Raw genomic sequence first — 19,229 nt, forward strand, 5'->3', positions numbered from 1 at the left:
CCTCCCGGGTTAATGTCCCTCTCTCGCTCCCTCGTTTCCTCTCTTCCCAGTTATCAGAAACCAATTAAAGCTCCATTTAGAGGAAACAATAACCTGCAGAATATGGTTTGTTTATTGATTCGATGCAGTGAGACGACCGTGAGTGTGAAGCTAATCTGATTCATACGTTTAGAGTCGTGAGGTTAACTCAACGTGAGCAGGTTTCTTCCTCATGTGAGGAGAATCTTCAGTCATTGAGTGTTTGTGTTGTTGTCCATGAGAGGGCGCTGTGAGTCTGCTGTGAAGATCAAATACAGTGATGTGCATTGCAACCACACAAATGTTATAATGCAGCAGGACAACGAAGAGTTCATCAGTATCTTAAACATCTATTTTGCAGAAATTAGAACTATAAGTAAACCTGGAAACAAGATCGTCTTCATGTTCATACTCTTCTTCTTTGAAACAATCACTGTTGAAATTAGTGCATCAAAAAGTCAAAAATAATGCAGAAGCAACTCTTTCATGGTCAGTTCACCAAAATGACCAAAATGCAGAGTTCCTCACTCGTTCTCTGGATGTTTGGAGTTTGTTTGGAACCTTTAAATGTGTTAATCTGTCTAAATGTATTGAAATGCTTTTATTTCTTCTGTCTACGTTGGTTTTGTTTGTTGTGGATCAGGAGGGTTTAAAGTCAGACTTGGAGGGTTCGTGGAGTCTCCAGGTTCCAACACGAGCTCCGTTTTATAGCCTGTCTTTGTACATTTTGGCAAATTGGCACCATTAAAGTTTGCCGAATGATCTTTTATCAGCTTCTTTTTGCAGTGTACTCGTCGATGTAGAGACGACTATCACTGGATTACTTTGATAATGAAGAAAAATTAAAAAACGCAATTATTCTCAAGCAAGTTCTGCAGTTGTTTGGAACGTCTTTTTCTTATGATTTCAACTCGTTTATTAGATAATGACATCCTCTGGAAGCACAAGTCTAACTGTATCTGATAATACATTTATTGGGTAAGTTAAATAAGAATTTACTGAGTCATCACTCCAAGAATGAGTGCAAATGTAGACTTTTCTTTAGATGAGGGAGGGATAGTCACGATTAAAATGGCCTTGAGTAAAGAACCTTGCATTTCTGGTAATTACCTAAAGTCTATCCAGTCAACGTTAATCCTGATTTATATATTTATATGTAAAAACTCAATGCTGTGGAGCCTACTATCATTTTCACACCAGGCCATGGAAACATCATGTGCTCTGTTTACCAGCATGGGTTAATATTATGGAGGCTTTTCTGCTGTTTAACACACACACACACACACACACACACACACACACACACACACACACACACACACACATTAATACTACAAAGCAATGCCAGATTCAGAGATAAATATATATTTTTATTTAAGTGCCTGTCAAAAAGAACAATGAAAACTGAGACTCTCACAAACAGTCCACAGTGTGACTGGAAACCTCCAAAAGCTGCTGTGAAATAAAAACACATGCAACGAAAAGAAAATGTAAATGATGAGAATAAAGTTTAGAGCGACGTCCAGAAAGTACCAGCAACATGGAGTTAATCAAAATGCAGAAGAGAATGCTCAGAGATGCTTCATTTGGGAATTAAATATAACAAAAACATTTTTTTAAAACGTCCTTCAAATGACAAAATCTTTCCTGAAAACATGTTTAGTTTCAAAATGAAGGTGTGACTTAAATAAAACTTGTGTTTGTAAATCTTAACACACAGAGTCCCATTTGATGCAGCCTGTGACTCATAAACCCAATCACGACATCGAGCCCCCCCCCCCTCAGCTCTTGCCTCCTGCCGCGGAGGCCGAGCCGCCCACCGTCGACCTCCTCAGCTCGATTTTCATCGACTGGCATTCGGCCCGCGACTCTAACCTCGTCACTGTCGACACGCCCAGAATCGCCTTGCTGCTCGGCTTCGTACCTTTTGACACCGGGATCCTCGTGGCGGCGCTCCGAGTGGACTGCACGTCCGAACCGGGCTGGAAAACACAAAACAACAAGGCACCATTAGGAAAAAGATGATGTTGACTATTTCTTAAAGACGAAGGTCTAAGGCTGCAGGTGAAGCCGGATCTGGGTCTGTCCGCGGTGGACCGGTCTCTGCTGGTGGATCTGGGTCTGTCCGCGGTGGACCGGTCTCTGCTGGTGGATCTGGGTCTGTCCGCGGTGGACCGGTCTCTGCTGGAGGATCTGGGTCTGTCCGCGGTGGACCGGTCTCTGCTGGAGGATCTGGGTCTGTCCGCGGTGGACCGGTCTCTGCTGGAGGATCCGGGTCTGTCCACGGTGAACCGGTCTCTGCTGGAGTCTGAGCTGGTGGAGGTTCTGGTGAACCTGCATGAGTTCATCTGGTTTCACCAGAATCCGACCCGGTGGCTCCGATGACGAGCATTAAGAATAACTCTATAGAAACAGACCATCTTCTCTCTGATGGTCTCTTCACTGATGGAGGTCTGATAGAGGATCAGGACTACACTGAGACTGGTTCAGATCCAGTTCCTCACGCCAACTTTAAAATAATTACAAAATATGTAAAACCGCCACGAACACCACTAACGTTACGTCACAATAACAACACTTAAGGGCACGGTTGAAAGTCCTGTGTTTGTTTGTACGTGATTTTTAAATGTTACAAGCCAACGCCACTTAATGCACTGTTAAGGGGTCGTGGTCATGGCTTTGATCTGGTGACAAATCATCAAATCAATACTTCCAGGTTCCATGAACACGAGTGCGTGAGAGTTAACCCGCTTAGCTAGTAATTTATATCATTTTGGGTAATATGAGAGTTTTGAACAAGTTTTCTAACTTCTTACAGTGAAAAATCTCTCTCTCTCTCTCTCTCCCTCTCTCTCTCTCTCTCTCTCTCTCTCGTCAGATCATTCCAGTGTTAGTTAGTTCATATCAGTGAGATGTTTATAAATTCATTGTTTTATACCTGGGGAGAGCGCTAACTAGGATGTCATGCTACCTGATTTCATTTTGAAACATTTCAGAAGCAACTGCAACGTAAAAAGATGAGACATCCTTCAGATATTTCTGCCTCTGTGTTTGTAGCAATCTCACCACTGACTGCGTTGGCCTGGAGGATGCCGAGGCGATGGGCGTGATCGTGATGCTGCTCGTCATTTTGCTCTGAGTCGTCTTCCCCGTCGAGGATTGGCGCGGCGAGCGGAGCACCGTTCCCGTTTCCCTGCTGCTTTCCGAACTTCTGAGCGTCAACACGGGACCGCCGCAGCCCTCGGAGGGCCTCTTGAACCCGGACCCAGGTGGACCTAGGTGGATGTGGATCTTGTGTTCTTCCGTCGTGATGATGTTGCCGTTGTACTTCCTGAAAGGTGTCGGCTGCTTCTCCGGGCTCACCTTGATCACCGTGCGGCTTGCGGCGGCGACGACGTCGTGAGGCTCGGGCGACACGCACGCTTCGGCCACGGGGGTGGTGCTGACCGTGATGATGGACACCGGCGACCGGAGGCCGCAGCCGTTGGTTTTATCCGGACTCTTGGCCCTGGAGATGGCGGTTATGGTGACGGGGGATTTGGCTCGATTGAGACCTCCTGCCGGCTCGCAGGTTTTGCTCCTTGAGGCCACGGTCGTGGGCTTGGGGACGATTGTGATGCGAGGTTTCTGCAGGCCGAGAGTCGGGATGATGGTGGTGCTGGAGAAGAAATCCTCGGCTCGAGGGCTGGTGATCTCCAAGGTGGCGGTGCTGTTCTCGTGATCCGGGGTCACGCGGATGTGCAGCGGATGGCCCGGCCTGGTCATCTCAGGCGGATGGAACAAGGACGCCCTACCGGTCATGTCGGGGGCGGTCTGAGTGAGCGTGATGGCCTCCTTCTTCTTCATCCAGGGTATCCAGGATTTCTTTGCGCCGAGTTCTGCCGAAGCTGGAGGGTATCGTTCAAGAACCGCCGGCTTTTTAAGACCCCGTTGTCTGAGGTTGCTCATTAAGTGGTTTTCCTCGAGGACGGATTTCCGGATGAAGCCCGCTGCCGTCTCGTCCTCCTCGGCCGCCTCGCTCGCCATCACATCCGTCTGCACCGCGGTGGAGGTAACCGGGACATTGAGCATCATCTTACCGTTCATACTGGGCCTCAAGGCGCGACTGTACCGCTTGGTGGCCTCCAGCTCCTTGGTAAGGTTGGCGAAGTCATGGCTCATGCTCATCTTCTTCTCTTCCTCCTGCAAGAACCTCTGCTGGAGGACGGAATAATCCGCCTGCAGCTGGGAGAGCTGGTCCTCCTTGTTCATCAGTTCGTGGATCTTCTCCTTCAGGGCCTGGACGTCCACCTGCAGCTCTCTGGTTTTGGCCTCCTCGATCTTGCAGCGGATCCTGAGCGCAGCCTCCGAACTCGTGATCTCGCCCTTCTCTATGGCTTTGTTTCTGGCGATGTGACTTTTCATTTCTTCCAGCTGCTTCGAGAGGGTGTTTGCTTTGTCCTTCTCTGTTCTGAATTTCTTCTCCAGTAGATCATACTCGTCCTCTGTTTTCATTAAATCTCCTTCCACCACCTCGAGTTGTTTGAGCCGGCTCTTGAGTCTTTCAATTTCTAGCTTGAGCTCTTTTGCTTTGTTGTCTTCATCTGGATTTCTGCTATTGTCCTTGATGGACCACTTCCTTTTTATTTCCCTCTCTGTCTCCTCAAGTCCATCTATTCTCATTTTCATACCACCTAGCTTGGTATTCAGCTCCCTACACTTTTCCTCTTCACTCACAAGTTTAGTAGTTAACTCATCTTTCTCTTTAACGAGGGTCGTGACTCTGACCTCCATTTCGGATTTGAATTTGAGAAGTTTTTTGCTCTCCTCAATCAGCTTCTCCGTGACCTCTGTGACCTTGCCCTGCTCCGCTTTGAACATCCTACTCAAATCATCACTTTTCTGTTCTTCCTGTTTGAGTCTCTCCGCCATGTTTTTCCTTTCATCGACCATAATAACCGTGAAAGACTTCAACTTCATCAGATCGTCTTTGAGGACCATTTCTGTCTTTTCAAACTTCGTCTCTGAGCACTCTAGTTCCTTCATCCGAGCTATCACCGCCTCCAGCTCGCCGGCCAGATCCTTCACGACGTGTTTCTCTTTCTCCAGGTTCGTGTGAAGCTGAGAGCACTCTGTTTTGCTCCTACTGAAAGCCCCCTCCAGTTTCTCCAGTTCAACCATCCTCTTCTGCAGCTTGTCCACCTCCAGCCTCAGCTCCTTGCTGTGGTTCTCCTCACCCTGCAGCTTATTCCTCAGCTCCCTGCACTGAGTCTCCGTTTTGGTTATCTCCTCATCCTTGCCCTCCATCTCCAGCACTCTCTTCCGCAGATTCTCCAGCTCGGTCACGAGAGACGAATCCCCGCACTCCCCTTTGCTGATCTTCTCCCTCAGCTCCTGCAGGTCTTCCTCGGACTTGCGCAGCGACTTGTTGCTCTCCTCCAGCTCCTCGATCTTGTGCGCCAGTCCGGCCAGCTTCAGCCTGAGCTGTCGGCTTTGGGACTCTTCGTCGGCCACTTTGGCTGTCATCTCCTCGTGTTCCTGTGCAAACCTGGCCGCTCTGTGCTCCAGCTCGGCCTCCAGCGCGAGCACCTTCTGGCCGTCCTCCTTGGCGGTGTCGGTGACCGCCGCCAAGCGCTGCTCTTTGTCCTGCAGCTTCTGAGCAAGGTCCTGGACCTTCTGGCTCTGCTGGTCGATCTGCTCGATATGCAGCTGCCGCTCGTCCACCAACATCAGGGCGAAGGACTTGAGCTTAACCAGCTCCGCTCTGACCTTCTCCAGCCTCCTGCTGTGGTCCTTGTCCTTACGAGCCTGGTAGGCCTTCTCCTGCTCCAGCAGCCTTTTGAGTCTAAGAAACAAGGAGGAAAACACAACAGATTAATTCATTTTGGATCAAACCATCCTGTCACCTTCTCTACAGTTTCCTGTATTTCTCTATCAGATGGTGCACATTAGTCAGACCAGACAGTGTTAATTACATCGTGCAATATTACATTTCAATTGTATGTGCGATATTATTTGTATTAATCTATGTGCAATATAACTTTCTACTACTTTATAATAATAATATAATAATTATTTTGTTTCCATTAGGCTCTGGTGTTAGTATCACTTCTTATACACTTTATATTTCTACGCTTGTATTTAATCTTTGTTGTTGTATTTTACTTTATTTATCTACCTTACTCTTATTGCTATTCTATTCTATAATGGTGTAAGTGTTATTTCTTTTACGCTTAATAATTGTTATTCTATTGTTCATATATGTTTCTATTTGTATTTTATTGGTTTTTGCTTCTGTTGTCTGGCAGAATAAAAGCTAGCAACAGGGAACAATCGATTTGGGGGTTATTTGGGTATCAGTGGGCTCCATGATGGTTAAAAAGTATGAAAATGAAAGTACTGGACTGTCACTGGTACATATCCTATTAATGATTAAATGGAGTGTTTTTGGTGCATGACATCAATGATCACAAGTGTTTAAAGAACTCTGTAAGGTGCAGGCTTGTACAAAAACTGCAGTATTGTTGGTTTCTACACGTAGAAGTACTAATGCCTGGCTATACTTGAAACAAACTGTAGTACGATGTCTCGTCCAACCATGTCTGATGGCAAAAGTGTTTAAAAACGTCTACACATGACACATACGTAGACTTCTATACAACCGGAGGAGTCGCCCCCTGCTGGACATTAGAGAGAATGCAGCTTTAACACATGAAGCTGTCTGGGTAGCGCACAGTTCATGGTTTTTTTAAGCTAGCGTTAGCACTAATTTGGTGCAGCAAACTGCACTGATCAGGCCCTTTGAGGACAGATATAAATAAACAAAGCAAATCCAGTTGCCTACAATGTCAAGATATCTTACAACTGTATCTGAAGAAAGCGCATAAACGGCAGAATTTCTGAAGGAAACTTAAGGAAGCTAAATTACTGTGTCAAGTTCTTCTTAACTTGTACAGAGGAGCAATAGAAAGCATCCTGACTGGAAACATTACAAACTGGCATGAGGGCTCTACAGCGGGGGTTAAACCCCCCCGAACATTCTTGGTACCCATCTACTGAGCATCAGTGATATTGGTGACAAGAGGTGCCTGCAAAGAGCTCAAAGAGCTCAAAGACACCCTGCTGCTGTCTGGAAAGAGAACCACCAGACCACACAGCAGCTTCTTCTGACTGCTAAATTCATCCTCCACCATATCATACAGTTTTGTTTTGTGTTTATTTTATGTAACAAAAGGGACTAAAAACTGCATTTCATTGCACAACCCTGTTTTACAATGAAAATAAGTATCTTAACCTTGAAAGTCTTTATAGACGGCATCATTTGTATCTGTTAAAATCAACTGGCATCGAAACACTGGGATAAACAGTAGGAAGAGTCACTGCAGAGCTGCCAACAAAGTTCAAGAGAATTCAGCGCCTGTTAGTCGATGTTTAACTGATCTCTGCGGGAGTCTGTGAGTCAGAGAGAGTCTGCTGCAGGTTCCCTGTTCCCGTGGGTCATGCACGCTCAGACACTCAAACACACAAACAGGTTTCAGCACAAGTGTTCTGCAAGATTAAGACCTTTACAATCTCAAAAAAACAACATCTTTCCCCCTTTATTCAACTCACCAACAAGTTGGGATGCAGAGCAGGTTGATCCATGTCTGTGTGTTTAAAGGCTGAGCAGGAGCCAAAGAGCTTCTCTCGGGGCCAGAGAGGGAAGGAAGGACGGCGAATTAAAGCCACATCACATTCCAAACATGTCATCGGTGGACAATGAAAAAAGGTGGATGTTGTGCTAAACAGCACCGCTCCGCTGGCTGGTGATGTCATTCACCCCTCCATATAAGGCCAAAGAGGCCCTGCCCTTTGGACACCAAGGAGGAGGAGGAGGAAGGGTTCAGACAGCTCTTCCTCTTCGTCCTTCTCCCTCCGGGCAGCAGGTACAACACAACACAACACATGAAGCCACTTTTAAAATGTCCTTTTCCTAAAAAATTGTTGCTCCAGTTTTGACCCAACCGTCTCCTGTAGCAGCCTGTTTCCATAGAGACCGGGCAACAATGCAAGGCGGGAGTTTTTGTTTTGGAGCAGACAATGCCAGACTTTGCGCAGCCTTTCTCATTATAATCCCCCCCCCCCCCCCCCCCCCCCTCGCGCAAAAGTGGAGAAAGGACGTGGATATAAACTCTACATAGTGGCTGGATTGTATGTGTGTGAGATCATAGCTGCAGACAGCAGAGGAGGCCTGTGGTCTGCATTGCAGAGGCTCCTAAATGAGCCAAATATGAGCGGTGCAAAGAGCTTGCAGATGCAGAGGCTTCAGATACATGTTGGATACATAAATATCAGCAGCGCACAAGAGCACTTTCTTTACACCGATTGCTTGTGTTTTGTGGCTTTTGTGCACTTTTGGAGAGAAATCTGTTTCTTCTGACACACATTTAAACTCTCACTGGATAAAAGCCTCGAATATATCGTCCATTCATTTCCTGTGATTGCAGGCTTGTGTTTTTGAAAACTGAATAAATCAAATGATGACATGTTGATGCCATTTGTTGTCGAGAAACTGTGCAGATTAATACAACTTCTGCTGGTGCAATAATCACATTTGCATTTTTACATATTTTTCTTTTTAAATCTGTTTTATTGAGGCTCAAAGATAAAAGCCCAGAAGAAGACAAAAACATATTGCAGTATTCTCTTCTCCACCCTTTCCCAATGTCCGTTCCCACCTCGTCAAACTCTCCCACTGCCGGCCAAAAAACAATGAGTAACAAACGTTTTGGAAACCAAACCATCACTTTGGTCCAGACTCAAATATCTCAACGACTACTGGATGGATTGCCGTGACGAGTTGAACACAGATTAAAGCCGCCAATGATGACTACTTTCTTTAGTGATCCTCTCACTCATCTAGCGCCATCATGAGGACAAACATGTCAATTTATCCAATACATTAGTTTATAACCAAATTCCTGCCGAACTCCAGACGGCAACATCTGGTTCTGAAAAGTGAAGTCAAAGCTTCGCGTCCTAAAGCTGCATTCTCTCTAGTGTCCACCAGGGGGCGACTCCTCTGGTTGTATAGAAGTCTATGAGAAAATGACTCTACTTCTCTCTTGATTTATTACCTCAGTAAACATTGTAAACATGCGTTTATGGTCTCAATCTCTAGTTTCAAGTCTTCTTCAATACAGCATGATGCTCATTTAGTACATTATGGTCCATTTAGAGTCAAACAGACCATAAAGCAGGGGATGCTTTAGGGCGGGGCTACACGGTGATGAACTCGATGCTTCAAAACCTCAGTCCACAAACCAATGAGTGACGTCACGATGACTACGTCCACTTCTTATATACCATCTATCATGCAGACTACCGCCACCTGCTGGTGTGTGCGAGTTGTTCACTGGCTGTGGTAAACACAGGCGGCGTGAGGCAGCGCTAAAGTCGTCCTTTTACTGCGTCCGGTCTTTAGTGCCTCGCTGAGGTCCCCTGATCCCAGTCTGATTGTGTGGTTTGAGAAGCTACGATTTCACCCAGTTAACGATGTCTGCCTTCAGGGGAATGTGGGCTTTATTCTCTGTAATTTAACAGTGGTGGACGATTCAGATTCTTGTTAAAAATGCGGCCTGTAGAATATCCCTTTTTTAATACCCAAAACAGCTAAAAACAACAACAAATGTGGCTCCTCGGTGTCATCGCGTTCCTGTTTACTCTGAATGTTCTGAATGTTAATAAGGACTTTGATTATTGTGGCTATAATTAGCTGCAGATCAGCATCTCCTGGTCTGATGTGTTCGCTGTGGGCTCAGTTTTACGAGTGTTTCGGGGCTCACTTCGTCAGCACTGATGTTATGAATAGACCCGAACAGAGAGAGAGAGACACAGAGACACAGAGAGAGAGAGTTTCTGCAGAGCCATCGTCTGAGACTCTGAGTCTTGAGAACAAGGAGGGAGGAAGCTGAGCTAAGTGTCATACATTTTATCATAATATTATCATAGATTATCATACATTTACAAGTTCTAGGGTGCAATATTTTAATCACAGAGGAGCGTGAACAACTGAGACATTATAGTGTCATCCACTCTGTTTAAATTAAGGTCTGGTATTGAGTAACCTCATCTCGCAAGACGTCGTTAAGATTGAGGTCGTGTGCATCTTTTGTGCAGACATTCATGGTCCCCAGAGGATCAATCATACTGATCATCTCTCCAGCACCAACATGCGGCTGAGACATGCGGCTTTGAGTGAAAGATCTAAACTATTGGATGGATTGTCCCGAAATTTGGTTCAGACATTCAAGGTCCCCAGAGGATGAACTGCAATAACTTAAGTGATCCTCTTACATTACATGAAGCAGCTGAGGCTGATGGAAATGACACATTGACTGTATATAGGAAGTGGACGTAGTCACTGTGATGTCACACATTGGCTTTTGGTCTATCGCTTTGAAGCCTCGTGTTTGGCATTTTGGCCATCGCCATCTTGTTTTATTGCAACCAGAAGTACAACCGAACGCTGAATAAGACATTTTTAGGTGACCTAAATGTTACAATTATCTTTCATGAAGAGAAACGCACTGTGAAAGGGCTAAAGTTATAAGACAAAAACACGGAAAACTCCCAGACAGCGGTAGAGACCTGTCAATCACTGTGTAGCCCCGCCCCTACAGCATCCCCTGCTTTATGGTCTGTTTGACTCTAAATGGACCATAATGTACTAAATGAACATCATGCTGTATTGAAGAAGACTTGAAACTAGAGATTGAGACCATAAACTCATGTTTACAATGTTTACTGAGGTAATAAATCAAGAGAGAAGTAGAGTCATTTTCTCATAGACTTCTATACAACCAGAGGAGTCGCCCCCTGGTGGACAGCACGTATTCTTTGTGCTTTAAGATTTTTGGATTCATTTTTTCTATCCGACAAACATATTGACATATAACTAAGTTCAGTGCAGTAACATCACGAGAGTCAAATACAGATGTTTATAACAAAGCTTTCCTGTGTGCTTGTGTTGCGTCCGTCACAGTTTGTTATGCAAACTGGGCGTCTAATCGTCCGGCATGACATCACCCTGGACTCATTCATTCATGATATCACCTGCAGTGAATCTGCACGCTGACTGCAGCCAACAGGAATGTGTTATCAGACAGAGCACAGAGCACAGAGCTGCACGAGGACGGTTAGAAGTTTAGAGGACTGCAAAATGGACCACAAAGTTGAATCTGCACCTCTAAACATCTGAACCTTTATAAGAAGGTAGAATTTATCTTGCTGGGCTTTTTAAACATTACATTCTAGACTTCTTTTGACCTGCAAACCTCCAAATCAGTGCCGACTGGAAAAAGAGTAGAAAAACAGCGTCCGCGCTCCACGAACCTTCAGAGAGGAAGATCTGAAGGACGTTGTTTAGAAGAGACATGAGATCATGTGAAGGTGAATGATTCACTGTTTAAACTTTTATGGAGCACGAGGAGCAGATGTGAGAGATTCTCTCGCCGTGATGTTTTATTGTGCAGATTATTTTCTCATGTGGCTGGTTTGTTTGAACCTCTGTCAGACAACACGTCAGGCCCATTTAGATAAGTAGGACCAAATGGACTCACCATCACTTTCGTCTTTCTTATCTAATGTTGGGCAAATATGTCAATTCCAAGTATTTGGAAGGCATGCTTTATTTATTTCACAAAGTGTCAGGGCTCCTCCATGTCCCTCAGAGAGACAGAAACAAACTCAAAAAAACAATGAAGAGACCAAAACGACTACAAAGAGACGCAAAATGACTACGAGAGGCAAAACGATTAGAAGGAGACGCAAAATGACTACAAAGACACTAAAAACAACTACAAAGAGACACAAAACAACTACAAAGACACTGTAAGCACACAAACAATACTAAGTAAGTATAAAGTATATTGCATCATGTGGTTTAGAGTGCAGTCCAGAACCAGATCTTGGTCCAGTCTTTTAGAAGCCCTGGTCCTAACTGTAAGAGGACCAGAGACGTTCTTCTGCACAACTGCACCAAGCAAAGAAACTCAACTAAAAAGCCTCCAGAATCACGTGAAAGATGCTGTGAGCACATCAAAAAATCCAAACCTTTAGGTTCTTCTGCAACTCAGACTTCAGTCGAGGCTGAGTGACGGGCTGTGTGTATTTGATGGCTTGATAAGTCATGACTCATCATCTCTTTCTATCAGAACCATCATCCAAAACCTTGATGCTCTGGTTCTTATCTACCAGACAAACAAACATGCATCTGCAGAATGTGCACGACTAACATCTGGATTCCACCTCCTCCGCTGAAGAAGCGTCATGCTGGCATCATTTACCAGTTCATCACGTTTCAGGTGGTCGGGACCCACAGGCGGGTTGAAGGAGATTTTATTTGGGTCGCTAAATAGATTTGCAGAATCTTATACAGAATCTTATATATTTATTTCTGCAGTTCACCTTTGAGCCACACGAGGAGGCCTGAATGTCCGCAGTGTTGTGATAATTGTAGCCTACATGCACCCACAATAAGACCTCGTTGTTAACATTTTAAAAAGTGGGTCCCCAGAAAAACACTGCACTAGAGCACCAAATGTGGATGAATCCGCCATTGAAAATAGTCCCCAACAAATGCACTGTCTCCTCCTATCTTTTGAATAAAACTACAATAACCAGCTGTTCCAGTAAACTACTAATGAAACTATATATTTGTGTTTTTAAAGAGTAGTCTTCAGTAGGAACCAATAGAAGCTGAGAGCCACAGACAGGAAGTCAGACAGTACTGAAAGACGGACTAACTGGTTTTGGTCCAGAAATAAAACATGTTGAATATTTTTAATGCTTTTTTCATGCTGAATCACTTATGTCCCATAAACGTATGAGAACTCAAGATTTAAAGTGATTCTTTGTGTAAAACTCTATTGATTCAACTGATAATGTCTTTCTCTAGAGGACAGCGCTGTTTGATTCTATAATGAATATAAAGTCCCGTTCCTGACTGTGATCAAACCCAGGACCAGACTGAACTGGGACTACTGGGACCACTGGGACCGGTGGGCTCACCTCTCCCTCTCCTGCTCCAGCAGGTTGGTGAAGTCGTCGCTCTTGTTCATGAAGTCGGCGTGTTTTTGTTTCTCGTTGTCGAGCTCCGTGACGGTGCGCCGGTGACATTTCTCCGCCAGCAGCAGCTGCTCCAGCATCCGTCTGTACGTCTCCCTCTGTTTGTCCTCCAGACGGTCCAACTGAGGGGGGGGTGGGGGGGGGGACACGTCAACACTCATTATCAACAGCAGCTCAGGCCACATCTGCCGCCACATCAACCCCCCCAAAAAAACAACATTAGCCACGGTTCTTGTGACGACAATGAGCTTCATTCACACCGACTGTTCAGCCTGCAGACGTCACTGAGCGGGAAATTACATTTACACAAAATAAAATGGTTTCAGGCTCTGATTTCACTGCCATGAACCCTGGTGGACATGCACCGCCAAAATAAAAGCTTAGACGATATTGGTACTCCATCTATGTCTAAACTCTTTGAAACCAGTTTGATGTATACACATACAAAGTCATCCTTCGGGATCATGGAGGACACTTTCAGTCCTCTTTTCTGGGAATTGAGAGGTTTTAAGAAACCTTTAGACTGATTCAGGTACTTTTAGACGTCACGGAGGGAGATAAAGTGGTACAACTTTATTTTTATAGGTGTGTTATTTCCTTATAATTTATTTAAAGGTTTCCTGGATAGACGTTTTTGTTATCTGGCATCAATTATAGCAGCGATGGAAGAAGTATTTATATTGTTTACTGCAGTAAAAGTACTAATACCAAACTGTAAAGAATACTCCACTACAAGTAAAAGTCCTGAGTAAAATATGCAAATGTTGAAGTAACAGTAGAGTAAAAGTACTCCACTACAATACTGTTACTTTGCTGTAAGTAGCAGAAAATAAGTACCGTACCAGAGTAAATGTACTGAGTTACATTCATTTTCTTTCAAAGAACCTTTAAAAAAAGAACTGTTTCTGTTTTAAATAAACTACCGTCACTCTGCTAAAGACTCGGACTCCTCTCTGACCTCGGCCATGGGTTTCTCGTACACGTCGTCGGTGCTGTTGCAGTTCTTCAGGGTGAACAGTCCGTCTCTCTGCAGGGCCTGCAGGGGTTTGGTGGGGACGGCCGAGGCGTACTGAGCCTCCAGAGTCTCCGGTCCGGTTCTGTCCAACTTCAGCAGGCCGATGATGTCCTCTCTGGCCTGAGGAGATGCAGCAGAGACTTCAATGCTAATATCTTTACTGTTTTGTGTTGTTTTTATTCATGGTTATTGTTATTATGATTATTACTGTATTTCACTTCCTGTGGTGTGAAAGAAAGCATTTGTTCAGTTTTTATGGATGAATAAATAATTTGAACATTTGAACACTGCAGGTTAATGAAACTACGTTAACTTTCAAATAAGATTTCATTAGTATTATATATTTATATTGTGATTATTTATAATATTTTATAAGTAATGTATCATTATTATTATTATTATTGAGAGGATTGAGTTTTGACCCAGTTTAGATTTTCTTTATATTTATGGTTGTTTTCCTGTTAACGGGGTTATTTGATGAGGTCAAAGTTCCTCACTTCAAAACTAATAATGAGGCTTTTTAAGAATAAAAATGTATAAATAAATATAACAAGATTAATAAATAAATAAAGTGCTTTGTAAATAAAACCACTTTTGCATTTTTGTCACGCAAGACAAGGAAATAAAACCAACAATAAAAGGAACAAATAGTAAAACATACTCGCTTTAAAAACACCACATTAAATATGACCTGCTCAAAAATAAAAACAAAATAAAAATTCATTAAAATCAAATTAAATTATAAAATAATAAAATCAAAATAGCTCTCCAGTGAAAGAACCTTTTAAAATATTTTTTAAAGATAATGTTTCTGTATAAACACGTCTGAGAGAAACGTTTCTTCAATTTATTTGTATTATATTAGAAAATCCCAAAAACACAATCAAATCCTGAACTTCATCAGTTAAACTGTCTGCAATCCAAAATATAAGTAACTAAAGATCCAAACCAAAGTCTAAAAGATGCACTTTAACTTATTCGGAAACTATCAACTCCCAAACAGCCTTTTATAAAGATGTAGTGTCTTTGTTCAGCCTTTATGTTTATGCGTTTAACTTCTTGAATATTTACACAGTGACGCTCAGACACCAGCTGAATGACATCATCTGGATGTGACGCTGCATCACGTGGAGCCAAAAGAAACGATGACCTCATAACCTCACATCAACACGACAGGAGGAGAGAGGCAGCTTTCCTCCAGCAGAGGGAGCTGTTTCCTTCACTCACCCTCTCTCTGCTCATCATCAGTTAACGGTGATGTCATTGTATTCATGTTGTTGGGCTCGAGAATCTCGTTTAGGTGAAGAGCTTCACTAGAATGTGTCCCGACAATCCTCAATATCTGGGTGTGGATCTAGATCTGCAGAGAGAGTAAGGTTTGCTGATGTTTACAGTAACCGCTGGGACGCGGATGTGACGGCTTCATCAGTTAACTTAATGTGTAAAATAAGAGTTTTTTATGATTATTGGTGGGGATTGCTGTCTATGCTGAGCTGTAAATGTTTTTATTTGTTCTACCCAACAAAAGAAGCGAAAGCTGTTGACCCAGCGGGAGCTGAGAGACACAGAGAGCAGAAATTATAATCTTTTACTGCTGTTATTTTATTTTTTTATTATTATTATTTTTCTGTCTGACAAACCTAATTTTTGTATCATCTTAATATGTTTAAACAAATACAAATTTGAATAAAAAAAACAAACCCCACAAATATATATTTTCATCAGTAGTTCGCTCTAGTTTTTAATCAAAACAAACAGCAGGAAATAGTACGTTTGTTGGGGACTACTTTCAGCGGCGGATGAATCCACATTTGGTGCTCTAGTGCAGTGATTTCCAAAGAAGGGTCCGGGGACCCTCCCGGGGTCTGTGGCTCTCTGTCGGGGGGTCCATGGAAGAATTTGATATTTATCATAAAATTGTGCTGTAGCATTAAAAAAGTACAAATATTAGTTTCCTGTGAAGATGGAAGTTTATTTTGAAAAGATGGAAATTATTCGTAGGAAAACGCACCTTTCATGAGCCGTCATACGAACAGTGAGGCTCGTCGATGTGTTTTTAATGGAGGTCAATGGTTCACCAGGATACTTGTTAGTTCACTGTTATTCACATATAAAGTGTATTTTTCCTTTATTTAACAAAAAGCAGCTCCTCCTGTGTGAAGTGTGTGTTTTCTCCGTCCTCATGGAAAACCTTCATCACGCCAGGACGGATGGAAACAGAGAGAGAACAGTTTATAAACGTGCCTCGGATATGAAATCATTATCAGACTGTCGGCCTGTTTCCACAATGGTTTACAAACCTTTAACCATCTCACGCTGAGACGTGTCGATGTGTCTCATATTCATGGTTTCATGAGCTGCTGCTGCTTTGGGGTAAATAAAGATTAACTGGATGATTTTCTGTGAAAGACGAGAAACTATTTTCAGACTTTCCTTCGTCCTCGAATGAGTCTTAAGTCATCTCCATCGATAACAAACCTTCCCCCATTCTAAAAACCTTCTCCGACAAAATGACATTTCTTTAAAAATAGACAAAACATTGATTTTTGATGATATTTGCCCTGTTGTTGACATTACATGATGAGTTCACGTAAAAACTGACAATGAGGCTGTCTAATAGTAATAATAATAATAATAACAACAACAATACTAATATTTATCGTCATATTAATATAAATATGAATAAAGTGCCTTGCAAGTAAAAAGTTATTCGTGAAGCACTTTTGCATTTTTCACACAAACCAAATAATAAAAATACAATAATAATAGAAATAAATGTAAAACAATATAAAAAGAGAACATATATGGAAAACAATTTAGTCAAATTAAATTTAGTTAAATCAGCTAAAATCATGGAAAAAAAAAAAGATTAAAATGATCTCTAAATGTAAAAAAGATGATCAACAACTCGGATGGAAAAACAAAAACGCAGACATTTGTTTTCACAGAAAGCGTTTCATGTTTGTGAAGTTAAATATTAATATCTATTCTGGTTGTGATGTGTCCATCTGTAAAACAGTTTTACACGTTTTCCAAATTGCTCAAATCATCTCAGTATGTTGATGAATATTTACATTATATTTAACTAATAATTACAGATGCAAAGGAGAATAAATCATTCCAGCGGATGTAATTCAGAATTGGTAAAAGTTCTTTGTTTGGTTAAAGACTGATGAAGATGACAGGAGGCTCAGACTAAACCCACTTCAGTCTCATTAAGGTACTCACATGGTTGATTACTATATTATTATTATTATTATTATATTAACGTCCCTGTGAAGTGAACCTGATACCTGAACTTCTCCTTCCATGATTCCCAGCAGGTGCAGCAGGTCGCTCTTGGTCAGATCCTTCCTGCTCTCTGCAGCTCTCTGAGGTTTCGCCGTCCTCCCGTCCTGGACCTTCATCTTCCTCTTGGTGAGCTCCGGTTTGTTCTCCTCCTCCTGCTTGATGAAGCCTTTGGTGGGCTGGATGTGTCCATCATCTGGACCCTCCATGGTGCAGGTCCGGGATCGCATCTTCTACCTGTGAGCAGAAACAAAATGGATGAGACAGTGATCCTAGAAAACCCTTTAGTTCATTTCAGGAAGCTCACTGGTGGTGTGTGGATACATTATCATTATAGTTTATAATTACTATAATAATTATATTAGCTACAATAATAATATCATTATCTGATAACCCAACGTCCATGTTTTCTTATCTTAAGAAAACACATTAGAGGAGAAGCTCTGCTCCTGGAGGAGGAGGAGGAGGAGGAGGAGGAGGAGGAGGAGACGCTGCTGCTGCTGCCGGGAGCTGAGCTCTCCTCCTCTCTCCGGAGCTCCGACTGCAGGTCCAAGGCTGCAGGTGAAACCAGATCTGGGTCTGTCCACGGTGGACCGGTCTCTGCTGGAGGATCTGGGTCTGTCCACGGTGGACCGGTCTCTGCTGGAGGATCTGGGTCTGTCCACGGTGGACCGGTCTCTGCTGGAGGATCTGGGTCTGTCCACGGTGGACCGCTCTCTGCTGGAGTCTGAGCTAAAGGAGTGTCTGGTGAACCTTCATGATTTCATCTGGTTTCACCAGAATGCGACCTGGTGGCTCCGATGACGAGCATTAAGAACAACTCTATAGAAACAGACCGTCTTCTCTCTGATGGAGGTCATGTAGATAGGGAGAAGCCAAACAAACGATGATGAAATCGACAGCTGGGCCGGCTGATACTGGGTGAGGGGTTGAGATGGGGGTCCTCACAAAGGAACAAGTAATTGGATCAAAGCAGGCCGTGACTCAACCAGAGAGAATCCTGGCAGTGAAGCGGTAGCAACCGCGTTACCCCGGCCTGTTATTAATAGTTGTTTCATGGGGGGAGATATGCCAAGATCTCCCACGCGTCACAACTGGGAGAGTCACTGGAAGAGCTGGTGGGCCAAATCTAAAGCCAGGACAAGTGTGAAGCAGCAGCTGGAAGGTTTGGGCTTCAGAGGAAGAACCCGTCTGGAGTCAATCACAAGCCGACAGAAGCCTTTATGTTACCTGTGCATGCGCTCAACAAGTTTAAAAAATAGATTTTTTGGGGGGATGTTGACATGCAATTTTTCCAGTATTTGGAATGATGATGTAACTTTTGTCCAGAACATTCAATTCAAGGTTTCCGTCACATCATAATTTTGATACAAAAACACGTTGTTTTTTACAGGATTTTATTTAGTTCCAGCCCCCCCATGGTGAGAGATATTTACAGAGACGTGATGAGGACTAACTGGTCTCCTGATTTACACTGGAGACCGGCTAAAACCTCAAGACAGCTGTGGCCCGTGGCCGACACACGAGACCTGCAGAGGATAAGAAGCTGGAGGAGGTATGTTGGCAGCAGGGGGGCGCGGTCGGTAACAAGAAGGTCACAGGTTCGACTCCAAAGAGTGTCCTGATTAAATGTCTTTGTGCAACACACGGATGTTTTCTAATCCAGCCATTCCAGAACAATAATTCTCTGTGAATTTTAAAAAGCATATTGTGTCTATTGCTCCTGCTGGTTTTGGGCCAATATGAAACTGATATGATTTGTAACACAAACACATGAGTGCGACAAACTGTTCCTGTTGCTGCTTGAAATTAATAAGTGAGT

At 43.4% G+C, this 19,229-nt stretch overlaps 1 protein-coding gene across 3 annotated transcripts in view; it reads right to left on the bottom strand.

Moving 5' to 3' along the window:
- filip1b (filamin A interacting protein 1b) overlaps positions 1–19,229 on the bottom strand; it is a 31,038-nt gene that overhangs the window by 892 nt on the left and 10,917 nt on the right. Inside the window, exons 2-6 of one of the 3 annotated variants that reach the window (XM_031865991.1) lie at positions 17,413–17,644; positions 14,063–14,239; positions 13,048–13,226; positions 3,085–5,842; positions 1,943–2,000 (exon numbers count right to left, since the gene is read on the bottom strand). In XM_031865991.1, the coding sequence (XP_031721851.1) occupies positions 1,943–2,000; positions 3,085–5,842; positions 13,048–13,226; positions 14,063–14,239; positions 17,413–17,637 (3,397 nt within the window). In that variant the 5' untranslated portion in view covers positions 17,638–17,644. Of the gene's footprint in view, positions 1–66; positions 2,001–3,084; positions 5,843–7,608; positions 8,062–13,047; positions 13,227–14,062; positions 14,240–17,412; positions 17,645–19,229 lie in introns of those variants that run through there. The other 2 variants (XM_031865990.1, XM_031865992.1) reach the window with 2 other exon arrangements.

This window comes from Anarrhichthys ocellatus, unplaced genomic scaffold, assembly GCF_004355925.1.
Source record: "Anarrhichthys ocellatus isolate YVR2014 unplaced genomic scaffold, GSC_Weel_1.0 scaffold34, whole genome shotgun sequence".
NCBI lineage: Eukaryota > Metazoa > Chordata > Actinopteri > Perciformes > Anarhichadidae > Anarrhichthys > Anarrhichthys ocellatus.